Genomic DNA, 17901 nt, shown 5'->3' on the forward strand with positions numbered 1-17901 from the left:
TTATCTGATAACAACATATCAAGTCAAATAAGGAGACAGTAGTCCTGCTACTAACTGGATCATTGTCAGTTCTTATGACGGACCTTATGGATGGGTTAGAAGATCATAAAATAATCAATGACATCTTTATGTATTAATGTGTAATCTGATTGATTGCCACCAAAATTTTATGATCTTTTGTGAAGTTTCTATTTCCTCATTATTTCTATTTCTATTTCTATTTCCTCATTAAGTTATTGGTTGATATCTTCAATGATATCATTCAGCCATAGTTAAGTAAGATCATAGAAAATAAAGTTTCATGGATAAATTTTTATTTTATTTTCAGCCTAAGAAAATTAACATGGTTAACAGTCATTTAAGAAACCCAACAGGGAAGGTAGGATATTCTTATTAGACAGTAATATCAGAGTTCAAAATCAGAAAATAATTCCAGATCAGGTCTTCTATCATTAAATTTTCTTCAGTGTTCTGTTTTTTTCCCTCTCTTCTTATCTTTCTGTTGGGGTTCATATCTTCAAAATCTTGGGATGTGGCATTGGATGTCTGGGAAAGAATTCATGAGATATGGACTCTCTCCTGGGCAAGTTGACATTTTGTTGAGCACTGTGGTCTTATAATGGGCTAAAATTTGGGAGTTACTCTAGCAAAGAGAAATCTGGCACATGTTCATTTATTTAGGGAGAAAAGAAGAGAGAAAAAATGATCTCAGATAAATAATTATCTTTTTGAAGTGGGTCTAGATGTCAGAAGTTGTCAGAAGGGATAGTTAGAAGGGATGGAACTTTCTAAGTTATAAAATATGCTTCAATAAGGGCTTTTGAATATCAAAGATGACCCTAGGTGCTGATAATAAGTGATTAAGTCTCTAGGCAGACCAGACACCGATCTTCACATAAAAGTTTAAAGGGCAAGGATGACTCTAAGTAATGGCCACTGATTAATGGGCAACCAGAAGACAAAAAGTCTTGGACAAAAGCAGATGTAGAGACTGCAGAGCCAGTAGTTAAGACATAGCTAGAATTGCCCAAAAGACTATCCTATGGAAAACTCACACAGGGCAAGCACTCACAAGGGGGTCAGAAGAAGTAACACTGGGATACCCTGAAAATCTCTCTTAAGAACTTTAAAGTTAATTGTACAGCATGGGAGATACTGTCACAAGAGTAAGGCAGAAGTGAAGCAACTCAAAAGAAACATGAGATAGTAAATTTAGAGAACCCACCCCAGGTGTTCACATGAACTATTTGCACCCAACCTGTGGTAGAGAATTCTGAGCTCATATTGGGCTGACCAGCCAGAGTCAGACACGCTGTTATTTGTCTCAAACATAGTGATGTCATTTTGGTCTTCTTTGACAAGGAAGGACAAGAACCAGCCAACCAATGGAGTCATCTCTAAGCACCCTTCTCAACTGCTAATTGGTTTAATTACCAGGAGATAGCTTGACCTTGCATGTTCCTTTCCATTTGCTAATTTGATCAAAATCATATTTTTATGAAATAGGGCAATTTCCTGTGACTTGTTACAGAAAGATAAGTTTAAAAATCATTCACCTTTGACACCTTATTCCCTCCTCTGACATTGCCAACCTCATAATGCAGACCCCTATCACCTAGGAGGTATGAAAATAGCCACTGGTTGGTTTTCAGTTGTCTCCTCTCCATCCACTCCTATTGATTCTCTAGTCAATCATTAAAATTATTTTCTTGAAATGCAGAATTATATTACCCCCTCTCCCTACTCAAGAGCAATGACTCCTTTGTACTTCATACCCTAACTCTTTCTTTCTCTTCAGTCTTCTTGCACCTTACTAGTTCTTGTATCAGTTACCCTGGCCTCCTGCTTCTTCTACGAATAAGATTCTCCATCTCAACTCTGAACATTCTCTCCAGCTGTTTCCCATGTCTTAGCTCTCTCCCTCTTCTCCTTCCACTACTGACCTTCCTGACTTCCTTTTAATTCCCAACTAAAATCCTACCTTCTACTGGAAGCCTTCCCCAACCCCTTTTCATTCCAGTGTTTTCTGTCTGGTAACTATCTCCTAGTCATCTTGTATATATTTTTTTCCCAAAGTCTTCCCTTTTAGATTATGGAATCCTTGAGAGCAGGCACTGTCTTTGCCTCTTTTTCTATACCTATAGCTTAGCACATAGTAGGTTTAGTAAGTATTTGCTTATTGGTTGAATTATAGTTTTTATACAGCTGTTGTTAGTTGCTTTTTTATATTTTATTTCATTCCAGTTACAAGTTAAAAGTATTTCAAACATTTATTACTTGTAATGTTTTAATGTTCTCTCCTCATTTTCTGAGATGGAAAGCAATGAGATAATGATCATACCTATGCAGTTTTGTAAAACATTACCAAATTAGCTATACTGTACAAAAAAGATTAGAATAAGAAAGAAAGTGAAAAATAGCATGCTTCAGTGTGTATTCAAACCTTCTAGGTTCTTTCTGTGGAATCATGTAGCATGCCTCATCCTTATTCCTTGGGATTGTCAGACCATTGAGTTACTAAGTCAATCCCAGTTTTTCAGTGTACAACCATCTCTTGAACAATTCTGTTCTCTTTGCTTTGCAACCATTCATGTTTTCCTCAAATTCTCCTGCCCGTCATTTTTTAGACACAACATTATCCCAACACAACCCTTACACCATGGCTTGTTTAGCCATTCCCAAGTTGATGGGTATCCTTTGGTCACCCCACTTTTAGTCACCACAAAAAAAGCTGATGGAAATATTTTAGTACAGAGAGGCCCTTCCTCCCCCTTAACTTCCTAGATCCTCCCTCCGCCTTTTCTTCAGAGGCCTGAGATATAGACCCAGCAGTGGCATTGGCCCATCAAAGGGATCTTTTGGGGGTACTTCCAAATTGCTCCCCAGAATGATTGGATGAGTTCACAGTTCAGTAGGTGCAGACAGGAAAGCTGAAGAAGAGAGAATTTAAGGGCCTTGTCCAAGGTCTCAGCTGGTAAGGGTCAAACTAGACTTGAATTCAGATAGCAACACCGGGGCCATGAAGGGAGACTACGTTTCCCAGAAGGCCACGGGGCTGAGCTTCGGACCGTTCACCAATAGAAAGTTAATTAAGGCGTAAGGCGCAAGAGCGGCCGGAAGTAGCCCCCCAACCGGAAGTTGTGGGACATCCCAGGCCCAGCAGGGCCGGGCTGGGGCGGGGAAGCCGGGAGGCGCCCGGCCTCGGCTCCGCTGTGCCTCGTTACCCAGCGCCGCCGGGCCGCGGCCTCGACCCTCGGCATGGCGGCGCAGCCCGGGGAGCGCGCGGGGCCCTGGAGGGCCGCGGAGGGCTCGGCCCCGGATCCGGATCCGGGAGGCGCGGTGGCGGCGGGGAGCCCCCGGGAGAAGGCCTGCCAGGTGAGGCGGGGCGCGGGGCTGCCCCCAGGGCCCCAGGCCGCGCCGCGTCACCCCGCCGGTGCTGACTTTGTCCTCCAGACCCCTACTCCGCATTCATTCCTCCATCCTCTCCTTCCATCATAGTCTCAGACCTTAACTTCCTTTATCCCTCTAGTCGGACCTTTTCATTCATTCATTCATTCATTCATTCATTCCTCCATCCTCTCCTTCCATCATTAGCTGAGACCTTCATTTCTTTATCCCTCTAGACTTACCCTTTCATTCATTCATCATTCATTCCTACATTCTCTCCTTCAATCATGGTCTCAAACTTCCCTTCCTTTATTCTTCTAGACTTTTACTCTTTCATTCATTCATCATTCATTCCTCTGTTCTCTCCTTCCATCACAATCTGAGACCTTCCTTCTTTTATATTTTTATTTGCTCATTCATTCATCATTCATTCCTCTGTTTTCTCCTTTCATCATAATCTGAGACCTTCCTTCCTTTATATTTTTACTCGCTCATTCATTCATCATTCATTCCTCTGTTTTCTCCTTCCATCATAATCTGAGACCTTCCTTCCTTCCTTTATATTTTCACTCATTCATTCATTCATTCATCATTCATTCCTCTGTTTTCTCCTTCCACCATAATCTGAGACCTTCCTTCCTTTATATTTTTACTCGCTCATTCATTCATCATTCATTCCTCTGTTTTCTCCTTCCATCATAATCTGAGACCTTCCTTCCTTCTTTTATATTTTCACTCATTCATTCATTCATCATTCATTCCTCTGTTTTCTCCTTCCACCATAATCTGAGACCTTCCTTCCTTTATATTTTTACTCGCTCATTCATTCATCATTCATTCCTCTGTTTTCTCCTTCCATCATAATCTGAGACCTTCCTTCCTTCTTTTATATTTTCACTCATTCATTCATTCATCATTCTCCTTCCACCATAATCTGAGACCTTCCTTCCTTTATAGTTTTACTCGCTCATTCATTCATCATTCATTCCTCTGTTCTCTCCTTCCATCACAATCTGAGACCTTCCTTCCTTCTTTTATATTTTTATTTGCTCATTCATTCATCATTCATTCCTGTTTTCTCCTTCCATCATAATCTGAGACCTTCCTTCCTTTATATTTTTACTCGCTCACTCATCCATCATTCATTCCTCTGTTCTCTCCTTCCATCATAATCTGAGACCTTCCTTCCTTCCTTTATATTTTCACTCATTCATTCATTCATCATTCATTCCTCTGTTCTCTCCTTCCATCATAATCTGAGACCTTCCTTCCTTTATATTTTTACTCATTCATTCATTCCACCATTGACTTCTTCAATCATTATCTCAGATTTTAATTTCTTCCTTCATCTCTCTGACATTCCTTCCTTCATTCTTCCATTGGCTTCTTCAGTCCCAGTCCCAGACATTCACAGATTCATTCCTCCCTTTGGCATTTATTTCTTCATTCATTCCTGTAAACTCTCATAGGTTTCTAACTTTCCTATGAACTGTGCAATGAAACTGGAGTTCTGCAAGATACCCGGTGATATTAGTGAAGTTGTTCATTGCAAAACTGTTTAGATGTGGAGGAGACAGAGCCAAAATTGATTTTAATATGGTAATATGGCTTTAAAATATCCGAATCAGTGGTAGAAGCTTCCAAGAAATTTTTGCCTGGGCTAGAATCATGAAACAAATCTTTGTGAAAGGGAATTTTAGCGCTCTTCCTTGAGGAGTAGCATGGAAAAAATGATTTTAAGGCAGACACAAGTGCACGATCAAGCTCTTGGGTTGAAGTGAAGTGGTCTATTGGAAAGGATGCTGAGTTTGAAGACCTACATTTGAATTTCGGTTCTTTTGCTTAATATTTGTGTCATCTCTCATCATTCATTTAAGTTCTTCATCTGGCCTGTGTATTTAGAAGAGAGGAATTCTGGTTAGAGTTAAGAGGGAGGTGGGGGGACAGAGGGGAGTTCCTCAGTTCTTTCTCATCCCTAAATCTCTTTCATCATAGGATACTATAAGATACAATGCGGGGGGTGGCTAGGTGGCATAGTGGATGAAGCACTGGCCCTGGAGTCAGGAGTACCTGAGTTCAAATCCAACCTCAGACACTTAATAATTACCCAGCCATGTGGCCTTGGGCAAGCCACCTAACCCCATTTGCCTTGCAAAAAAAACTTAAAAAAAAAGATACAATGGGGAACCTGCATGCAGGCTTGCCTGACTGTTAGCAGGCAGACTATATTAGGGAGTAGTGGGAAAGGAATTGGGGTTGGTCATGAAACTATTCTTTTCTAATCAGAAAGTGAAGAAGTCTTTTCACCTGGAAATGGGGAACAGAAGTTATTTTTTCCAGAAGAAAATAAGAGAGTTTCCTTCTCCTCCAGTGGTGTGATGAACTGAAGACCAGCTTATTTGTGGTATACCTTTAAAAGATAAATGCTTCTTTCTCTTCAAAATTGGTTGGAATACTCTTTGAAAGACTAGGCATAGGGACCCAAATAGAACAGGAGAATTGTGGAGATTAAATAGCTGCTGTTGGGACTGTGCAGGAAAAAAGTCGTTTCTGTATTTTTTCGGTAAATAAACATAGTCCATTGGACGAGCATGAATTTACAGTTGGTTTTGTTTAGTTCTGTGTTTTCCTCTTCTCATATTCTGTTAAGGAAGAGTTGTGACTCAAAGGAGCTGTGAGGGTGATCCAAGATTGTAGAAAGTAAAGAGGGCAGGGGGTGATAGGACAGCACTAAAGATTGCCTAGTGTCCCTGCTGAAGAGGAGTCCAATGTAGCTAGAATGACTTTGTGTGAGGATCTGAGGGATTGGCATTGTCAGTGAGAATGCAGGACGGATTCCATAGAAGGTTGAGAGATGGCCAACACATTTGAAAACTTAGAGGTCGAGAAGCAGTGTCTTCAATGGCAGATGGTGGGATGAAGTGAGGAAAGCCAGGAAGTTAAACAAGGAGGGGGCATGCATACAGGTATGATGACAAGGGTCATCCAAGTGCCAAGGTCTTTTTGGAAGGCAGAGATGGCTCTGGGGAGGGGGTGAGATGATGGTTTGTCTTTATCAGTTTTTCTTGTTCTATTTGGCACATATTTTTATCCCCAGAAAGGAAGTCAGATCCTAGAGTGCAGGAGTGGTTTCAATTTTCCCCTGGTTTTTTTCCTGTTGTTACATGATGCCTTGACATAGTAGGTGCTTGATAAATGTATAAATTTACTTGTGGTTGAATGTAGACAGTCTGCACTTAGAGAATGTCGAAAAGAATTAGAGCGAGTTTGGAGGATCTGTGGTTCAGAAGTGATATTGAATAGCAAGGAGAAGGTGAGTGACTTCCTCATCCAGGGACACCTGGGGGCTATGCATGGCCCAGGCACTTTTTAGTTACAACAGAAAATGAAAAAAGAGAGATATAGAATTAAAATCCTCTGGTTGACAGGATACTTTGAAGCAGTGACATGCATGATATGGTAGGGTAGAGGAAAGTCTTAAACTGGGAACCTTGATCTGAAGTTAGTTTTGTGACCTTGAGTAGGTCACCTCCCTGCCTGAGACAGTTTCCTCATCTATAAAATGAGAATTGATAATCCTTGTACCACCCTTGTAGAAAGTGTTCAAATAGAACTAGCATCTCTGACTTGTCTCACCATCCACCCTGGCAGCTCTCACCTAAGACTCCAAGATATGATAGCCATACCATCTCAGCAAATGGGCTAAACTAGGTTGAAGGTAGTAAGTAGACCTCAGATTCTTCAATGAATTAGGGTGGTTTTTACCCCAAACATCATAATGGGTAGATGAAGACACTTTGTTCCTACAGCCATAAAGGCAGATGGAGCACTTAGAGTTTGGTCAGACTTCGAATACACCAAGGTCATCCACTGCATCCCCAGACCATTGCTGGTCATTTTGAATTTCATCTTGCACTGGACTTTGATGACTATGGAAGAGACAGTGAGGCTAATGATTTGCAACTTTGCCTCACTGAAATACAATTCACACTGTAGTTGAGACATCTCTTCAGGGTGTCATTTGTCCTCTTAAAAAAAGAGGGATGAACAATAACAACCATGGAAACCAAGAGATACACTGATTAAAGATTGGTAAACATTCAGATTTCAAACCATGACTAATAAATTCAAATTATCTTTCAGAGCAGCTTTTTTTTTTTTGCAAGGCAAATGGGGTTAAGTGGCTTGCCCAAGGCCACACAGCTAGGTAATTATTACATGTCTGAGGCCAGATTTGAACTCAAGTACTCCTGACTCCAGGGCCATGCTCTATCCACTGCACCACCTAGCCGCCCCCGTAAGCAACTTTTAACTTTTTAAACATCACATACCTTCATTTCCTGAAGCTTTTGCCTAAGTTAGCAGAGACATCATCTGTGGACCCAAGTTTCTGTTCTTGTTGAAGACTTTGTAATCTGGAGCAGTGCTTTCTAGCCTCCTCCTTGATTCCTTGCTTCCATCTTCCTCCAAATCCTTCCTGTGTGTTCTCTTACTTGGTAGCTATGGATCCAAACCATTGGAATTGCTTACTTACAATAACAAAAGCATCCAGATGGCTCCTAGTTTGGGGGAAGTCATCACTTTTTCTTTCATTATGTTTGATTGCTCTTTTCTTCTTAAAAAAAATCACTAGTAGAACCCACTCACCTCTTCTGCAATAAAATCCTCCCTTATAACAAATAGATTCAGGCAAACAAAATATTGTTTGGCTCCTTTTTGCCATGAGTTTTTTTGCTTATCAGTCTGGGTGAGATGGCTAGTTTGGGGAGATGTTTTAGGCATTCCTCCCACCCATCCACCTCATTGGTAGAATGTAATTTCTCTGAGGGCATCACCGGTTTTGATTTTGTCTTTGCTTATATAAATTAGGCCCTTAAAATGTTGCCTGACTTGAGGTCCAAGGACCTCATTGATTTTAAACTGGAAGGGATCTCAGAGTTAATTTCATCCAATTCTTTCATTTTACAGGTACAGAAACTTAGAAAGGAGTTAAGTGAGCTGGCCAAAATCTCACCGTCCTAAAATGCCAGAGACCAAATTAGGCCCCATTTCCTTTGACTTCAAATGCAGCACACCACCATCCTGCCTTTCAGAGTGAGATTACGTGTTAGGATCTGATTAAAACCAAGGTTATTTGGTGTCCAATAGGAGTCATCGATTAGAAGTAGTAAGTGATTGCAATTTATAGGATATGACCACTATATCTCAGATATAGACATTGAGAGTAAATGAGCGAATGGCGCCATCTCTTTTTACTTTGGGATGTTTGCACCCCAGGGCAAAACTGTTTCAGAGTCTTCTTCAAAGGGAGGCACATCCCAGAGTCTGAGGGCCTGGATGCTTTGTTTTGGAATGTTCCAAGTCCTGAAGACTGAAAATATTCCCTAAACCAGCTGCAAATGCCATATTGTGATGGGGGCAGGGGGATGAGACATTGTAAGCATGAATATGTTTGGTATTTCAGCCATCAATAACCTTCGAGGATATCGTTGTGGACTTTACCTGGGAGGAGTGGGAGCACCTGGATCTGACTCAGAGGAACTTGTACAAGGATGTCATGCTGGAGAATTATAAGAACCTTATCTCCTTGGGTAAGGATATTTCTTTCTGTGTCCATTAGGAGGTTTTTGAAGACACCTTATTTAAAATGAAGTAACTTAACTAAGTTTAAGGTTAATTGTTATGGGCTGTTCAAGACTATAGAGACATGAAAGGACTTGTAGAGAGAAGATCCATAGCATCATTGTCTTACTTCTGAGTTTACTTCCTTTCTTATTCTTTGTACCCTTAAGTTGGTTATCCCTACTGTCCCCTCCCAAGAACAAAATATACCAGCAATCAGGAAACGGTTCAAATATACTTTTTTCCTAAGCTAAAATATCTCCTTGATTTTGTTCCATACTTCCTGTAATCCCAATATGGAGGGCTCTTCAGAATTGCTTTTTTTTTTAACCACTCCGGGGGTCTCCGAATTAAAGAGATTGGGGTTGAATTCTGATAAGATTCTAGAAATCTAGAAATTCCCCATTTCTTTTTCCATGGGCAGGGTTTCAAATTTGTAAGCCAGTGATGATCTCTCATCTAGAAAAAGCAGATGGATCATGGATGCCGAGGAAAGACATTCCAAGAAGCACCTCTCCAGGTAAGTCCATGAACTTCCTGGAGACAGGAATTACTGCCGTCATAGCAGAGCAATTGGGAGGCATAAGGTCCTTCTTAACTGTTTATCTTCCTTTTCAAGAATCTCTTTCCATTAAATGTTAGAACTGGAAGGAACATTTGCAAGGAGCTTTAACTGTCACTTGAACTCAGCTTACCTGACCCTTAAGTCCAGTGAATGAGTGTTATTTTTTTCTCCCAAAATATACTTCATCATAAGCAAAGAAAGTTACTGAATAACCAAGGGGGAGCACTGAAGATAATTTTTGATTTAGGTATGTAGAATTAGTTTTTTCTTCCTTAATTTTACTTATTTTATTTTTAATTTATGAAATAAAGCAAGTGACAGTAAAGAGCTACATCCTACATCTTTGTTTATTCATCTTTCTTGCACCTGTGAATACCAGACCGCTATATCCTGATATCTTCTATATCAGAAGAACTCTAGGCCCACATTATCAAGTGCCTCTTGGATGTTTCACCCTTGGTAGCTCATAGACATAGCATGTCTAAAATAAAACCCAGTATCTTCCCTCCAAACCTCCTATTTGTCTTAAGGACACTCGCACCCTCTAATCATCCAGGGTCACAACCTCAGGTTCCTTCTCACTCCCACATATCTAGTTAGTTTTAAACTCTTTGTTTCTACTTCTCCATCTACCCTTTCTTCATTCACACAAGTACTCTCTAGGTTAGGCCTTTATTCCCCTTCATTTGGACCATTGCATAATCTCCTAATTATTCTTCCTCCCTTGGGTGTCTCTCTCTTCATTTAGCTGAGAAATGATTTTCCTTAAAAGCAGGTCATACTTTATCATTCTCTTACTCAATATGCTGCATTGGCTCCTGGTTACCTTTAGAAGCAAACAGAAATGGTTTTGACATTCAAGACCCTTTAGAACCTGGACTTCTTCCACCCCTCCCTGTCACATCTTAGTCATCATTCCCAGAATGTAGCTTGTGGTCCAGACAGACTGCATTCCTGCTGTTATTCCTCATCTGTGATGCTCCATCTCCTGTCTCCCTACCCATAAACTAGTTCTTCCCAATTCCTAGGGTTCTGGTCCAGGTGGTCTGAGCTCTTTGCATTTAATAAAAGATTTCCTGAGCCACCTAGGTTCAGGGGGCAAGCTGCTCTGATGGAGGGCACCAGGAACCGAGTCAGTGGCTTCATCCCTAGTCCTCTGTCTTGAGGATAGGATCACTGTCTTTTCAGGAAGAGCTAGCCTCGCCAGTTTGCAGCAACTCTCCAGTCTCTGCAGACATTGCTTGTATTTCCTTCTTTGTACTTGTGTGCGTGTTTTATTTTTATTTATTTGATTATTGCTAGGCAGTGGAATTAAATGACTTGCCCAAGGTCACACAGCTAGTATCTGTCAAGTATCTGAGGTCACATTTGAACTCAGGTCCTCCTGACTATCCACTCACCACCCAACTGTCCTGTGTATGTACATCCTAATCATCTCTTCCCACAAAATATAGCCAAGGAATAGTATATAGCAAGTGCTAAATAGATACCTCCTATGGTTAACCTAGAACTCAAAATCAGTCTGATATCTAAGACTGATGACTCTTCAGACATTTTTAGCCCCCTTAAAGAGAAGCAAATGGATTCCTCTTAAAGTTAAACTTTCCCCATGCTTTTAACCATTCATTCAGTCCCTGAACATGTTTTTTTTTGTTGTTGTTTTTGCAAGGCAGGGGGGGGTTAAGTGACTTGCCCAAGGTCACACAGCTAGGTAATCATTAAGTGTCTGAGGCTGGATTTGAACTCAGGTCCTCCTGACTCCAGGACCAGTGCTCTGTCCACTGTACCACCTAGCTACTCCAGTCCCTGAACATGTATTAAGACCCTGTGCTAAGCACATTCTTCATAAGATGTTTCTAGACTGCTGACTATGGGGTTTCCTCTTCAGCTGCTTCAACTTCATAGAATTGCAGGTTTAGAGCTGGAGGCAACCAAATGACCATCCAGGCCAAGCCTCCTCTTTTACAGAAAGGGACACTGAGGCTTGGGAGCATAGGGACCATCTAGCGCTTCCCCAATGCCACCTTTGTCAGACTTTAAAACTAAGGCATGGGCAATGCACACTCCCAAATAATCAGTTCTTTGATGTGCTCTCTTGGTATGAGAAGGGCTAAGGACTGACTTGTTATTTTAGACTGAGTTGTAGCTAGATTTTTTTTCATGTACCTAAGAATGTGGTTGACCTTGTGGTCAGTTAAAATAGGGATTCTGAATCCCCCCAGACCTGCTTAATCATACATTTAAGCAGTTAATGTTTTAAATTTAAATTCAGGATTTGAATTTCCTCTGTAATTTCCCCCTTTTCCTTTGGCTCACTTGTCCATCCTGTGGTTTCACTCCCAAGCAGGCTCTCACCACAACAAGGTGATCCATCCTTTTTCCTATACCGCTCAACAGAGAAATTCTTCCAAACCTTTTTCCATCCTTCTCCAGCCCTTCCACGTGTCCTCCCCCTCAACTCTCTCAGCTGAAGATTTTGCCTCATACTCCACCAAATAAAATCCAAGTCTTTCCACTTTATACCACTCACATGACTTTCTCTCATCTCCACTCTCACATAGCTTCAGTTTCCCCCAGTTTCCTGGCCAATGTCCAGCTGCTTACGAACAGCCCCTGTCTCCCCTATCTTCAAAAAACCCTCCTTTGATCCTATATCCCCGTTAGTGTGTTCCTGTTTCTTCTCCCCTTTTCATGGCTCAACTCCTTGGGGACTTTCTCCTTGCTCCCTTCTCACTTCAGTCCAAACTCTCTGTAGTTTCCTGACCCCAGCAGTCCCCAGTTACCAGGGATACTCACAGTTGAGAGCCTTTTCTGGATCCCAAGCCTCCCTGATAGCTCCGCAGCCCCTCTCTCCTTTCTGAGTTCTAATGACAGTGCCCTCTCCTAGGTCACCTTCTTCCTGCCTCCTTTCTTTTCTGGGACCACCCTCCTCCACAGCTCTGTGCCAACCCTCTTGAATTTCAGTTATCCCATCTCTGCAGATGATGCTCAGTCTTCCTTATCCTGTCCTAAACTTTCTTCTGAGCTTTGGGCCTTGGGGACCTCTCAAACACAGAATTGTTTAAAACAACATGGCTCATCGCTTCCCCTTCCCCCTAACCCTTCCTTCTTCATAACTTCTTTCCTCCATTCAAGTTATCCAGGCTCAACATCGTGGGGTCACCAACCCCTCACAAATCCACATCTCTTATGTAAGCCCCCGTCTCTCCACTCACTGGCCACTCTGTCCAGTCCCTCCCTACTGGAGGAGCCTCCAGCCATTCCTTCCATCCTCCATCCAGCTGCCAGCAGTCTTCCTTACAAAGCTGACTGACCATGTTACCTCCCTGCTCAGGACATTCCGGGGGCTTCCTAGCCTCCCCTGCATCAAATAAAGCCCTCTGTTTAGCTTTAAAGCCCTCTGTAACCTTGTGCCTTTCTACCTTCCCCATCTTAGTGTGCTTCACTGCTTTCTATGTTCTGTATCATCCAATGCCACTGATCTCCTTGCTCCATTTGCCTTGCTTTTGGTGTTCTTTTTGCTTCAGTTTTTAACTTCCATTCAGCCTCAGTTTATATCAGTCTTCTCTGAGCACCAGCGCTGGAGTCAGGAGGACCTGAGTTCAAATTTGGCCTCAGATACTTAATAATTGCCTTACTGCATGACCTTGGGCAAATCATTTAACCCCCTTGCCTTGCAAAAACCAAAAAAATTTTTTTAATATCAGTCTTCTCATGATGCTTAGAATTCTTCCTTGCCATCATTTTTCATGGAGAAGTTATGTTCATATTAAGTTTTTTTAACCTTTCTCCAACTGATAAGAGCTTATTTTCAGACTTTGGGGGGTTTTGTTATCACAAGAAGTGCTACTATGAACCTTTTGGAATTTGATCATTCCTTTCTGCTTATGACCTTATTGAGGCATTGAAGTCCAGAAGCCAGTTGCAAGGTTGGGATAGTAATAAAGGCTGGCATAGCACCTCAATAGAGTGGAAACTCAAAAAGAACTCACCAATGGGAAAAAGAGCCATGCCTTACAGGGTCATGTTCCAGGGTGAGGAGACTTCAGGTTCTGAAGGAAATTCCAGTATGAGGTAGCTTGGTTTGGAATGTTTTAACTATCCAACTGGATTTTGTGTTCTCATTAAAATTGATAAGGTTATACTCTCTGATCCAAGGTGTTGATAAAAATATGAAATGGAGCAGGACCAACTATAAAGACCTCCTCTAGGTTGTCATCAGTCTAGTAGCCATAAACTTGTTTTATTAAGCTTAATAAAACATCCCCAAATCTCCTAGCTGTTCTGTCATTTATCTTATCTACAAAAATATCTTGATTTTGATTTTGCATACCTTTCTGATATTTAAATTCCTAATACCTACAGTATCTTCTCATCCTTTTGGAGCTTTCTGCAGGCTTTAATACCAGCATTCACCATCTTCTCTAGATTTTTGTGACCCCAGGTCTACCCTACCTCTCAACACAGCATACCTACTAATTGATGTCTCCCAAGGTTTTGCTTTTGACCCTCTTTTTTTTTTTTTCTTAAAAACTTTAGCCTTGATTGTGAGGCTTGGAAGACACTGACACAGGATCATCCTCTTCAGAGAAAGTGCTGTACTCTATGAGCAAGGCAAACTCAGAGTAGCTCAAAGGAAATGTGAGGTACTTAAGTTTTAGAGTAAACACCATAGGTATTCACATGGACTGTCTGTGCCCAACCTGTAGTAGAGCATTATGAGCTCACGTTGGTCCAATCAGCCACAGTTGTATGCACTGGAATCTGTCTCAAACATAGTGATGTCATTTTGTAATGAAAGTCAAGAACCAGCCATACTCATATCCTCCAAGTACAGTCTCTTCATCTATTTTCAACTCTTTAACTATTCTAAGAGAAATACAATTCTCAAGAGTGACAAGTGTTATCTTCCCTTGTAGGGTTGTCTACAATTTAATGTTCTTGACTAACAGTTGTGTTTTTTCCCCTTTCTGTTTACTTTTTTATGCATCTCTTGAGACTGGTATTCAAACATAAAATTCTCTGTATGGTTCTAGTCTTTTTATCAGGGAATTTTGTTATTTCATTGAATATCCATTTTTCCTCTGACAGAATATGCAGGGTAGTAAATTCTTGGTTATAACGCAAGATCCTTTGCTCTCCAAAATATCATATTCCAGGCCCTCTGATCCTTTAATGTTGAAACTGATGAGTCCTGTGTAATTCTGATTGCGATTTCTTTGTATTTAAATTGTTTCTTTTTGGCTGTTTGCAGTATTTTCTCCTTTATCTGAGAATTCTGGAATTTGGCTATGAGAGTCCTTGGAGTTTTTTATCCTGGGATCTCTTTCTGGAGGAGCTCTGTGTATTCTTTCAGGGGCTATTTTGTCTTCTTGATCTGGTATATTTTCCAGCATCTTTTTTTTTTGATCTAGGCTTTCTGGTAAACCAGTAATTCATAAATTATCTCTTCTGGATCCATTTTCCAGGTCTTTTGTTTTTCCTAAAAGGTATTTTATGTTTTCTTCAATTTTTTCTGCCTTTGACTTTGTTTGATGGAATCTTGGTATCTCAAAGATTCATTAGTTTCTGTTTGTCCAGTTCTAATTTTTAAGGTTTTATTTTTCATCAGTTAATTTTTGTGTTTCCTTTTCCAGTTGGTTAATTTTAATTTTTTGGCTGAGTTGCATTCCCTTTCCAGTTGGCTGTTAACTATTAACAATATTGTTTTGTTCTTTCCAGGTTGATTAGTATTCTCCTTAATGGCCTAGGGGAAATTGTCAAATTACTGTATTTTCCTTTCTCTCAACATAAAGAATTGAGAATATTGACCTTGTTACCTTTCTTTCAGGTCCCCTTTGTCAAGTGAGTACTTGTGAAACCAGGAATTCTACTCTGAAGCAGGGTGATGGTATGGGAGAATCATCTAAGAAAAATCTCATAGTGAAGAATAATTTAAAGCAGATCAATCAATCAACCAATCAGATGGGACACCTTATTATGCATCAGAAAATTCTTACTGCAGAGAAAATCTTTAAATGCAATGAATGTGGAAGAACCTTTAACTGCAACTCAGGTCTTCTTATTCACCAAAAAATTCACACTGGAGAAAAACCTTATACATGTCATGAATGTGGGAAAACCTTTAGACACAGGAGGACACTTACTGATCATAACAGAATTCACACTGGAGAAAAACCCTACAAATGTAATGAGTGTGGGAAAACCTTCAGCTTTAACTCGGGCCTTTCTGTCCATCGAAGTATTCATAGTGGAGAGAAATCCTACAAATGTGATGAATGTGGGAAAGCTTTCAGAGAGAGGGGAAGCCTTAATAGACATCGGAAAATTCATACTGGAGAGAAAGCCTATCAGTGTAATGTCTGTGGGAAAGCCTTTAGACAGAAGGGGCATCTTACTATCCATCAGGAAATTCATAAAGCAGAGAAATCCTATAAATGTAATGAATGTGGGAAAGCATTCAGGCAGAGGAATAGCCTTAACATCCATCAGAAAAATCATCGTGGAGAGAAGGCCTATAAATGTAATGAATGTGGGAAAACATTCAGCTGGAAGGGAAGCTGCTATATGCATCAGAAAATTCATACTGGTGAGAAATCCTTCAAATGTAATGAATGTGGGAAAGCCTTCAGCCAGAAGGGAACCCTTAATATACATCAGAAAATTCATACTGGAGAGAAATCCTATAAGTGGAATGAGTGGAGAAAACCTCCAAGCAGAGGGAACACTTTAATGCACATCAGAAAATTCATACTGGAGAAAACTATATAAATGGCATGAACGTGGAAAAACCTTGAGAAAGTGAGTATACTTCTGAACATGAGAAAATAAAAACTGGAGAGAAATTCTCATAATGAAACAAGCATCAGCCATAAGACTCTTTTATTTATCTGTAGAAGAATAGTTTAGATGGAATGAATATGGGAACATTTTCATCCAGACAGAATAAATTACTGAACACTAAATTGTTTCGAGTTAAAACATTGAGGCTCTTACACATGATGGTGCTGTTGAGTGGAAAAGCACAGGCGTTCAATGATCCTGTCCTTCTGGAAAACTCTGTCCCTGGGAAGCACAAGATCACCATGGATGCTTTGCCTGCCTTCCCAAACAGTGGTGTGATTGAGCTTGCATTCCTCTCAGATCCCCAGATCTACTGTCAATTGTGCCTCCCTCATCCTAGCATTATCTGTGGAAGGGGTTTTCTTAATGATGAGTTCTGTAGCCTAACTAGCTTTGTGTCCCGGCTGGCCTTGATAAGGATAGAGGCTATGCTTTTATCTTAGTCACTGGTTAAAAACAATATTAAGCTCGTTATGGCCAGGGACCCTGGATTGAGAGCCAAGTGGGATCTTACAGGGTCCCTAGCCCAACACTAAAATATAATGAGGTGCTGAGGCCCAGAGGTATTGAGGTAGCAGAGCCGTGATCTGAATGACAGGCTTCTGACGTCAAAGAAGTATACCCCCTGTATGTCCTATCAGCCTGGGTGATCATGAAATAGTTGTTGAACAACTGAGTAGTAAATCATACACTCTCTGATCTCTGGGGTAGTCCACTGGGGGCCTCCTGCCAAGCTGGCGTAAACAACTGCAAAATAATAATGCTAATAAAATAACTAGAATTTGCGTTGTGTTTTCAAGTTGACAAAGCACTTTACAAATCTTGTTGAGCCTCACGACTACCCTGGGAGGTAGGCACGGTTGTCCCCATTTACAGATTAGGAAACAGGTTGGCAAGGGTTGAGAGACGTGCCTATAATCACACACTGAATGTCCAAGACTGAATTTGAACTCAAATTTTTCTGATTCCAGGTCTGGTGCTTGATCTGCTGCTTTACCTTACTGCCTTTTGAGACTGGTTATCCAAAACAGTTTCAAATGTATCAAATTGTATTGTAATTTAGTCCAAATCTTTCCATCATTTCCATAAAAATGTCATGAAAAATTTATTAAAAGCTTTACTATCATCTGGGTTAATGGTGTCTGTGGTGTTATTATTTATCAATTAAATAATTTTTAAATGAATATATGGCCAGGCTGCCACAACTTGTTTTAGTCTTGCTCACTTTTGTTGATTAGCCCTTTCTTTTTAGTTGTTCACGATCTTACTAATGTTATCATCTATAATTTTAAAGGATAATATTTGCCTTTCTCTCTAGTTCTCCTATTTAATCTTTCAAATATCACTTTTCAGGTTTTCTTTAAATGTTTTATAAGCATTATCTGTCCCTCCTATAGTCCTCCCATTTGAACAACAACAACAAAAAAGAAAACTCATCCAAAAAAACAAATTTCCCTATCTCCTTGACCAAAAATGTATATTTT

General features: G+C 40.5%; 1 protein-coding gene across 3 annotated transcripts; it reads left to right on the forward strand.

Moving 5' to 3' along the window:
* Window positions 1-3257: 3257 nt before the first annotated feature.
* On the forward strand, window positions 3258-17618 carry LOC141509822 (uncharacterized). Of its 3 annotated transcripts, none has more exons than XM_074219630.1 (4): window positions 3258-3375; window positions 8852-8978; window positions 9473-9529; window positions 15405-17618. In XM_074219630.1, the coding sequence occupies exons 1-4, from the start codon at window positions 3259-3261 to the stop codon at window positions 16343-16345; spliced, it is 1242 nt and encodes a 413-aa protein (XP_074075731.1). In that variant the 5' UTR covers window position 3258; the 3' UTR covers window positions 16346-17618. The 3 variants fall into 3 exon arrangements, with proteins under 3 accessions (XP_074075731.1, XP_074075730.1, XP_074075732.1); XM_074219629.1 differs by having other exon boundaries at window positions 9434-9529; window positions 15405-17616; XM_074219631.1 differs by lacking the exon at window positions 9473-9529.
* The last annotated feature ends 283 nt before the right edge of the window (window positions 17619-17901 follow it).

The sequence above is a fragment of the Macrotis lagotis genome, chromosome 1, assembly GCF_037893015.1.
Source record: "Macrotis lagotis isolate mMagLag1 chromosome 1, bilby.v1.9.chrom.fasta, whole genome shotgun sequence".
NCBI classification, from domain to species: domain Eukaryota; kingdom Metazoa; phylum Chordata; class Mammalia; order Peramelemorphia; family Peramelidae; genus Macrotis; species Macrotis lagotis.